General features: G+C 52.4%; 1 protein-coding gene across 1 annotated transcript; it reads left to right on the top strand.

Moving 5' to 3' along the window:
* The first annotated feature begins 1,544 nt into the window (after positions 1 to 1,544).
* On the top strand, positions 1,545 to 9,977 carry CWF19L1 (CWF19 like cell cycle control factor 1). The gene is made up of 14 exons (XM_039553990.1): positions 1,545 to 1,628; positions 1,744 to 1,828; positions 2,281 to 2,359; positions 2,789 to 2,890; positions 3,620 to 3,834; positions 4,562 to 4,680; positions 4,849 to 4,933; positions 5,439 to 5,579; positions 6,426 to 6,537; positions 7,254 to 7,333; positions 8,152 to 8,361; positions 8,742 to 8,861; positions 9,629 to 9,726; positions 9,814 to 9,977. Exons 1-14 carry the CDS (start codon positions 1,606 to 1,608, stop codon positions 9,956 to 9,958), a joined length of 1,614 nt encoding a protein of 537 aa, XP_039409924.1. The 5' UTR covers positions 1,545 to 1,605; the 3' UTR covers positions 9,959 to 9,977.
* Positions 9,978 to 9,983: the final 6 nt, after the last annotated feature.

Below are 9,983 nucleotides of genomic sequence, written 5' to 3'. Positions count from 1 at the left end.
GCGGCTCCGCGGCTGCGCCGGGCGGGAAGAACCCGCGGGGAAAGCTGAGGGGCAGGGCCGCTGCTGAGGGGAGGGGCCGCCATGTTGGGGGGAGGCTGAGGGGCGGCCCCGCTGAGGGGAGGCGGAGGAGCCGCTATCATGAGGGGACGCGCTGACTGTGCGGCGGCGGCGGCGCCGAGGGGAGGTGGAAAAGCCACAGTGAAGAGGGGAGGTGGTGGCGATGCGGTGGCGGCGCCGCTGAGGGGAGGCGGGGGAGCCGCCATGTTGGGGGGAGGCTGAGGGGCGGCCCCGCTGAGGGGCGGCGGCGGCGGCTGAGGGGCGGCCGCCTCTCCGCCCCTTGAAGAGCTCCGGACGGCGGGGGACTCTTCGTGGAGTAGCGTTCATGACTTGATGGAGTTGATGGGATCGGGCCGGGAGCGAGGCAGGAGCGGGGCGCACCCCGGCCCGTCAGGGCGCCTTGGGGTGTCCTCGGTGCCTCTGTGACGCGCTGGAGCCGCCGGTGAGCGCGGCCTCCTGCCCGCGACCGCCGCGTGCGCTTCGGTACAGTTACCGTCAGTAAAATAAATGAAAGGGACTCCTCCTCGGCTTCCCACTTTCCGCCGGTAAACAACCAGCTTCCCTGGCATTTGGGAGTGGGCAGGCCCTGGCACAGGGTGCCCAGAGCAGCTGGGGCTGCCCCTGGATCCCTGGCAGTGTCCAAAGGCCAGGCTGGACATTGGGGCTTGGAGCAGCCTGGGACAGTGGGAGGTGTCCCTGCAGGGGGTGGCACTGGATGATTTTTAAGGTTCCTTCCCACACAAACCATTCCATGACTCTTTTGTGGTTCATTCAGGCCAGGTGAGATGCAGAAAATAAAAATTATTACTTTGTATTTCTCATGCCTGTTGAAATGTGGAACGTCTCAGTCCCAATACCACAGAGGGAGCAAACCCCAACAACACCAACTCAGATTTCAACTCTTGGTTGCAGAATTCAGATGGTAATATTGTAAAACCTTAAAAAAAAAAAAATATATATATATATATATAAACATTATATTTTAAAATCCCCTATAAAAGCTATTAGTAATGCAATATTTATTTATAAGTCATTATAATAATATATTATAAAAGCCGATAAATACTGGAGAGCTTGGCTGGTGTTTACAGCCTGATTAAGTGTTTGTTTTGGTACAGCTCAGGGTAATAATAATAAGTATATATTGAAATATCGCGTTTACATATATTAACGTACATAATAAATATTGTAATAATTTATCGGTATAAAAAGTCACCTGCAGTGATTATTTCGGTCACTTCTGAGACAATGTCCCCTCTCTTACCCAATCACCTCTCCTACTTTTTCACGGGTTTTCCAAATTTAGTGCCAACACTGACTGGAGCGCTAACACACCAGGATAAAGACAACACCCACAGGGAACGCCCGCGGTTCCCTGCGGATACGGGGATTTAAAGCTTCCCGGCGATTCCAGCTCGTTTTGTCAGGCTTCGGGCACCGCCCACGCGGGAACCGGCGGAGCGCTTTGGGCGGCGCACCCGGAAGTGGCGGAGCGCTTTGAGCGGCGCACCCGGATGTGGCGGGAGGTTCGGCTCGAGCATTCTCGTGATGGCGGCGGCACCGCTGCGCGTGTGAGTGGGACGGGAACGGGGCGGGACACGGGACGGCGACAGGGTCTGCTGAGTTTGCGGTGGGGCCGGCTGGACCGTGACGTGTCGGCCGCTCTTAACGCGCGGTGTCCCGCAGGCTGGCGTGTGGCGATGTGGAGGGGCGGCTGGAGGCGATCTTCGGGCGCGTCCGCGCCATCCAGGCCAAGAGCGGCCGCTTCGACGTAAGGCTTGTGGGGCTTGTGGGGGGAAGGTGAACGCGGTGCCGTTCACGCGGGGTTCCCTTTCCCGTCCCGAGACGGCCGAGGCCGGGAGCCCGTCCGGGGTGGGGTTATCGTGCGGGAGATGTGCCGGCGGCGCTCGCGTGGGTGTTGATGTCCCGTCCCTCCGCGGCAGCCACCCTCCTCTTTCTGCTCGGTGTGAGAAGGGGTTTGCAGCCCCTCAGCCCTCCCTGTCCAGCACCAAAGGATTGGGAGGAGCCGTGATCTGTGCAGAGAAGGCGGGAGAGCAGCTGGCTGTCCTTTTAAACCCGTTGATGTTGCGTTTAACACAAATAAACACAGAGGAATCTCTTCACTGCAGCAAACCAAATGCTGCTGAAGTGGTGCAGGCAAAGCCTTTGTGTGTGTTCTGTCTGTGGTGAAATGGCAACTCCCGCTTTATCCGGTGTTTTTAGATGCTTTTGTGTGTCGGGAATTTCTTTGGCTCTACTTCCGAGGCAGAATGGGCCGATTACCGCACGGGGGCCAAGAAAGGTAAGGAAGGAGGGTGGTGTCACCCGGGGGGCTGCGCTGCTTCACAGCCCACCTTGGAATCCAGGAGCCACAGCTGGGCACTGTGGTGTTAAAGCAGTTATAGTCCAGCAGGGAAACCCCACACAGGAGGGAGGGAAAGATGGCTTTGTGTGGAGCACCCCTGGGTTTAGGGCTGGGGATCATTCTGGAGCTAATCTTGCACAAGCAGGGGAGGGAGTTGTGGGTGGAGCACAGGTTGTTCACCCCCTGCAGTTGGGAACACCGGGCTGGGGACTTTGCAGGAAGGTTTGTTGTCCTGTGCTCGTTGCTCCCAAGGCATGCTGGAGGGTCTGGCTGGGTGGGGCTTCCTGCTGTGATTCCTGGGGAATGTGGGCTGGTGCTGGTGCACTGGAATTAAAGCTCACTGAGTGCGTGAGGTTTCTCCCTCAGCTCCAATCCCAACCTACGTGCTCGGCGCTAACAACCAGGACACCCTGAGCTATTTCCCGGATGTCAGCGGCTGTGAGTTAGCTGAGAACATCACTTACTTGGGTAAGGCTGCAGGGGATTTGGGGTCAGGGAGCTGCCTTTGCCTGCTGGGGCTTTAGTGAATGTTCTCTCATCTTCCCACTTTAACACCTTCCTTTTTCTGGGAATTTTAAGTGGCATTTTTTATCCTTTGGCTCAAACGGGAGTTGAACTCAATGTCAGTACAATCTGTGTAAAATGTGAAAGAAAACCCTGCTTTCTTGATTTGGTTTTTTTTTTTTTAATTTCTCTGACACTGAACTTGCTAACCAGAAGGAATAGTGGTTGCAAGAGCCTGCTCTTTGAGGGAATCTTATTCCCAGAGCGTGCCTGTCTCTGTAGGAGAAGGTTTGAATATGGTTTTGTTTTGTACTGGAGTAGCAGAGGTAACAAGCGAAACGTAGCAAAGCTAAAAAGAAAAATCAGTTTCTTTCCAGAATTGCCACCTGGCCCAAAATATAACAAAGCAGAGGCACTTGGCTTTTTCCACTGAGACTCCTTATTGCTATGGATGAATTTTTGGGAAGCAGGGTGGCAGGGAGGAGGGGGAAGACTGGGGCTTGTCTGAAGAGCTTCATTGTGGGCAGGGTTGGGTTTGAGCTGTTGTGCCAAACGATGTCATTGCTCTGAGCACAGAAAATGAGCTGCCTGTGAGGACAGCTGCAGTGGCAGCGAGTCAGGGCTGCTGCTGCCCCGGCCCAGGGATGCCGTGCCCTGCCTGCAGCTCAGGGATGTGTGTGTGTGTTGCTGCAGGCCGCAGGGGCGTGTACAGCGGCTGCTCAGGGCTGCAGATCGCGTACCTGAGCGGCACCGAGGCGCAGGAGCAGCCGGCGCCCGCCCACAGCTTCAGCGCCAAGGATGTGGCCGAGCTGAAAACGTCCCTGTTGTCAACCCCAAACTTCAGGGGTGTGGATATATTGCTGACGTCCCCCTGGCCCCGAGACGTGGGGACTTTCGCCAACAGCGCGGTGAGTGCTCTGTTCCCGGGGGATTTCACAAAGGGCTGCCTTTCTGCTTGCTCTGGCAGTTCGGGTTGTTGGGCCCTCTCTGAGAGTTCGAGAAAGCTGGGAGTAAAACCAGGGAGAGCAGGTGTTCTGGTTCTTCAGAGCAACAGGACTGAGGGGGAGGGGGATTTGTGAGACATCAGGGCGATTTATCTGTCCCCACCACTTTTTAAGTGTGTTGGTGTTTATTTCCTTAAGTATCAGTCAGGTGGTCTGGTTCTTCCTCAGTCTGGATTTTGGGAGTGTTGTTTCATTTGTGTCCAATTTTGTGTTTTTAATGTTCCTCAGCAGAAGTGATTTTCAAATGGTTTGAAACCTGCCTGGACAGCAAGGCCACACATGTGGCAAAAGAACATTTTTTGCTTCCTCTGTTTCTTCCAACATCCAAAAAGAGATACAGTCCTCAGTTTAAATGCGTGAAGAACCTTCCCTCACAGTGTAATAACCGACCCTGCTGCCCTTGGGGTTAGAGAGAAACAATTTGTAGGGATGTTCTGACTTAAAAAGGAAACTCAGACCTCAGAAGTTCCCACGGGGATTCTCTGTAGTTGTTCAATATGTCATTCCACGTTTGACTTCCCTTGGCATGGATTTTCTGGAACTGTATGCGCTCGGGTGTACAGAGTATATTAAGCCTTTCTTTTCCCTGCTCTTTGACAGGTTTACATAAAGCTTGGTTTGTGTTTTGTAGGGAGAAATAGATACCAAGAAGTGTGGCTCCAAGTTAGTATCAGATCTAGCTGCAAGTCTCAAACCAAGGTACCATTTCGCTGCCCTGGAGAAGGCCTATTATGAAAGACTTCCTTACAGGTTTGTGAAGTCACGTGAAATCTCATTTATTTTCTAGTAAGGGTTCCGTTTTTAAGGAACACAGGAGGATCGATGTGCTGCCTGAGTATCTTCATGGCAGACAGGGGTTCTCCCACTGTCCTTTAAATACTTTATGTGCTGGTACAGCCAAGTTTTGCTTCCTTACAGGAATCACATGGTGCTACAGGAGACCCCACAGCACGTGACGAGGTTTATTGCACTTGCTGATGTTGGCAATGCAAGCAAGAAAAAGGTACTGACACCCTTGAACATTTCTTCTTTTCTCAAGTACAACAATAGGGCAGTGAGGCCAGTTAGAGGAAAGCAACAGGCACTTAAAAGCTTGGCTGAAGTGGAGGTGTCTGGCTCACTTGAGTAATAGGTACCACTTGCCTGTTATGTCAGAAGGGTAAGGGCTGTTCTGAGGCACAAACCACTGAAAATAACGAACTTCTGGGATGAGGTTTTTAACCTATTTCTCTTCTTTCCTTAAGAAATTTACAGAATATTGGTTGGTAGTTAAGAATGCACAGGTTCCAGGCCTGATAACAAAGAAGGCCTGAAAATGGGCAGGGATCAAGGATGCACTCCATAAACTCCTGGGTGGGACACTGGCACGGGGGGGTGTTTTCCCATGCCCTGCCTTGGCACAAACACCGATGAGCTGAGTGGTGTGGGACTCAGGGTCTTAGGTGAGCTCCTCAGAGGTGCAGCCGTGGCAGGAGCTGCTTGCCCCTGAGCCCCTGTGTTCGTTGCAGTACCTCTACGCCTTCAGCATCGTGCCCTTGAGCTCCATGGACCCCGCCGAGCTGGTGAAGCAGCCTCAGGATGTCACTGAAAATCCCTACCGGAAATTGAGGAAGGAGGCTCCCAAGAGCAAAGCCGCGCTCTGTGCAGAGGTACCGCCCTGTGCTCCTCCACCTGTGCCCTCTGGGTTCACGCTGTGTGCTCACAACACTGCTTGCCTTTCCCTTTGGGATATCTCTGTCCAAAACTCTGCCATGGAGACAGGCTTGGAGAGCTGGGGGTGTTCAGCCTGCAGAAGAGAAAGCTCCAGGGAGACCTTATTGGGGTCTTTCACTTCTTAAAGGAGGACTGTAAGAAAGATGGGGACAGTTTTTTTTCCTCTGCAGCATCAAAGCCTTCTAATGGCATTTTGCTGTATGGGATAACTCAGTCATATGTTTTCACCCTCTGATGAGTCTGTGACAGGTTAACATCTCTAAGAAATAAAGCCATTCTTTTGGCACTGGCTGAAAAATGAAAAGGTTTGAATAATACATAAAATCAGGCAATTCTGAATATTCAGCATAAGGCTGAATAGGAGAGCATAATGATTTGGGGCAGCTCTCCCACAAGTTTTTCCCTGACTGAAGCAGGCAAAGTCTGCTGCATTACTAGGAGGACAGATCATTTTGTTCCAGGATATTCAGAAGGCATTTCTTCCTGCAAAGGGTGCTCAGGCCTTGGCAGGGGCTGCCCAGGGAGGTTTGGAGTCCCCATCCCTGGAGGTGCCCAGGGAAGGCCTGGAGGTGGCACTCAGTGCTCTGGGCTGGGGACAAGGTGGGCATTGGGCACAGCTTGGACTCTGTGGGCTGGGAGGGCTTTTCCAGCCTCAGGGATCCTGGGATATTGATGCTTTTCAAAACTGGTTCACAGCTCTTCAGGAAAAATCAAATTTTTGTATATCCTGTCACTTTCTGTCATGCAGTTCTAACAGGCTTCACTTTTCATTTCCTAAACAGGAAGAACCGGCTTGTCAGTTTTTCTTTGACTTGAACAAGCATCAGGGAAAGAAACGTCCCTCAGATGGAAAAGAGAGAGGGGACTCCCAACCCAAGCAAGCCAAGAAACCCCGTAAGTGTGAGGCTGCTTTTTTCCTGAGCTCTTCCCTCGAGGCACTGGATGGAGCACGTCATTCCATGTTGCTCCTCAAGCTGTCGAGCTGTATGTGTCAGCTGGCCAGTGAGCTCTGTCATGGTGCCAGCTGCTGGGGGAATGCAGAAGGAGGAAGGGTCCCTTGTTTCCACGGGAAGGGAGGCTTCAACAGGTGAAAGAAGGGCCGGAAGCTCTTTGGGTCTGTGGTGGTTGTGGTTGGGCTGATGGCATTTACCCTCTGAACCAGAGTAGCCTCTGAACATGGCCCTTTCACAAAGCTCAGCTCAGGTATCACAATTTGGGTGTGAATCCAGGTGTTTTGCGTGCGATGAATAGGCCAGAACTGACAAGTGTGTTGGACAGTGTCTGCCCTTGTCTGTACCTGTGCAGTATTTTACCTCATTTTGATTTGTTTGCTTAAATTTGCTGGTGTTTTCTTCTTAGTGAGCTGCGGCTACTAACTCCTGGAACTACTAAACTCCTCCTTCAATAGGTTATAGCATTCCAGGAGAATGGCAGTCAGCAGGGTGTGACTGCCACCACCTCCTTTCTTGCTGGAATTTCCCTGGCCAGAGCTGTGTCCTTCTGACACCTTCAGCACTTTATAGACTGGGAAGGGTGGCTGGCAAATGGCAGGTTTTCTGTGTTCTGACAAATATCCCTTGTGCTAATCCTGGTTTCCTTTCCCAACAAAGCTCAGCCCACGGGGCCCTGCTGGTTCTGCCTGGCCAGCCCCGAGGTGGAGAAGCACTTGGTGGTCAGTATTGGCACACATGTAAGTACCTGTAGCATGGGCTTTGCTGGGTCAGAACCATGCTAAGCCATGGCAAAACAAAATACGAAATTCCAATTTTAAATGTAAAACAAACTTATATTTGCATCTCTCGGGCTTGCTTTCAGTTTCTTTGCATCTCCTTTACAAACACATTTGTCTGCAAACACATAAACTCTTAAAAAGTGAAGCGTGGCCCAGTTTTGTTCCAGCAGCAGAGCTGGATTCCAGTGTCAGAACACTTTTTGCTGTGCCAGCCCTCTGTTACTGTCTGGCAAAACTTTTCCAGCTGGAAGTCAGCTGGGACCTGCTTTGGCAGCAGGATGCACCGGTGCCAGATCTCCCTGGGATGGCTGGTTCCAGTTTTGTTCTACAGAGATGAAAGAGAAGATATCTCCAAGATGTACTTCAGGATGCTGACTTTGAAGCTTAGTCTCTCATTTTTTATGCGCTTTGCTTGAAGTTACTGCTCCTCTACAGCATAATCCACTTACAGGGGCAGGTTTGTCCTCAGGCCTAGTTTAGATTTTTAAGTGGATTTTTGTGTCAGAGTAAGAAATTCCTGGCACAGTGGTGAAGTTAACTCAGCTGCTTCCCCTCAGACAAGGCATCAAAAGATACTTTTTTTTTTTTGTCCTTTGGCAGTCCCTCTGTCTCTTTCTCATTCCTCTAATGATTAATAAATTCAGTATAAAAATAAATTCAAATAAAATTGCTAATACACAATCCTAATAAGCAACATAGAAGACTCTCCTGTTCCTGAGGCTGGGGGTAAATCCCCAGAGCACAGCAAATAACTGGTGTGTGTTGTTTTACCCTAGTGCTACCTTGCCCTGGCCAAAGGGGGTTTGTCACCTGACCACGTCCTGATTTTGCCAATTGGGCACTATCAGTCAGTGGTGGACTTGTCTTCAGAGGTGCTGGAAGAAGTGACCAAGTACAAGGCTGCCCTAAAGGAATTTTTCAGAAGCAAGGGAAAGAGATACGTCCTATTTGAAAGAAACTATAGGAGTCAGCATCTGCAGCTACAGGTACGGTTTGGGTGTCACCCTGGGAAAACATAAACTTGCACTGAATATAAACTCCAAATGAATTGAAAGAGTCATTTAGGGGTTTATTGTGGTGGTTGCTGTGTGTGGCAGATCTGTAAGTACATCAGAGCTGTATCAGAACTACCACAGAGATCAGACAGGAGAGGGCTGTGCTGAGAACTTCAAGCTTTGAGTTTTCAGCTCTCTGTCCAGCTCCTACAGGAAAAAAAGTCATAAGTTTAAGCCTGTAGAGATGGGTGCTCGCCTGTCTTGTGTGATGAGTCTGAGCTGTACTGAGGAGCACACCAGCTCCAGTGATGGACTGATGGCTTTCTGCAAATGGATTGTCTTCTCTTTATGGAAATGTCCCCCCTCTCCAGGTGGTTCCTGTCCCACTGGACCTCTGTACTTCTGAAGACATCAAAGAGGCCTTCATTGCACAAGCAAAGGAACAGCAGATTGAATTGTTAGAAATCCCAGAGCACTCGGATATCGCGCAAGTATGGGGCCAGATTTCACCTGTTACTTCCCCCCTGTCCTGCCTAAGCTGCTGTTTGGCCCTGAGGTCACTCTGTGGGGCAGGGTTAAGCTGGTGGAGGCAGAGCCTCATGGACTTGATCTGGGGATGTGCCAGAGATGTTGTGCTCTGGGAGAAGCTCCCCTGAGCAATATACGATTTCTCAGCTGAGAAATACGTGAGTGTGGCCTCTTCCTCCAAAAATGTTCAGTACTAGGCCGGGGTGACCTAGGTGAGGTTAAGAATGACCAGATCTGCCTGGTTCTCTTGTTTAGTCACTCACTGCAGAATTAGAGCACAAAATACAGTAGTGCCCAGGCTGCATCACCACTGGTGATGCCAGCAGGCAGTGACCCACTGCTCCTCCCTCCCAGGGAAGGTATTGTTTGGGGTCAGGCACTGACCTCCGGCAGTTTGTAGGGTTATTTTTCCAAGTTTCCTCCCAGGAGAGAGGACAGCTGGGTCCCCAGGGCTCCTGAGCTGGCTGGGAAGAGGGTCTGCCTGTCACCTGGTAGCTCTTCCCAGACCCAGTGTCTCTTCCGACCTTTCTTCACAGGAACGGTGGTTATAGACTGCCAGGGCGGTGGTGGAGTCACCAGCCCTGGAGGTGTTTAGGGGAAAGATCGGACGCGGCCCTCAGTGCCATGGTCTAGTTAGCAAGGCGGTGATCGGTCACATGTTGGACTGGATGGGCTCGGAGGTGTTTTCCAACCGAACTGATTCTGTGGTTCCGTGATTCCCGACCCGCAGGTGGCTCAGCCGGGGACGCCGTACTTCTACGTGGAGCTGGACACGGGGGAGAAGCTGTTCCACCGCATCCGCGGCCGCTTCCCGCTGCAGTTCGGCAGGTGCGTGCCCCGCCTTCCCCGCCGCGCTGCCGTGCGCGCGCTGCCGTGCGCGCGCCGCCGCGGTGACGTCACGGCGCTGTGTTGCAGGGAGGTGCTGGCGAGCGAGGCGCTGCTGGCGCAGCCGCAGCGCGCGGACTGGCGGCAGTGCGCCGCCCAGCGGCCCGAGGAGGCGGCGCAGGCCCGCGCCTTCCGCCGCGAGTTCGAGCCCTTCGACTTCTCCCTCCGGGACTGAGGCGGCGCTGCGGGCGGCGGCCCCG

This window comes from Corvus cornix, chromosome 6 (genome assembly GCF_000738735.6).
Source record: "Corvus cornix cornix isolate S_Up_H32 chromosome 6, ASM73873v5, whole genome shotgun sequence".
Classification (NCBI taxonomy): Eukaryota; Metazoa; Chordata; class Aves; order Passeriformes; family Corvidae; genus Corvus; species Corvus cornix.
This window is presented reverse-complemented; position numbering and strand designations above follow the sequence as displayed.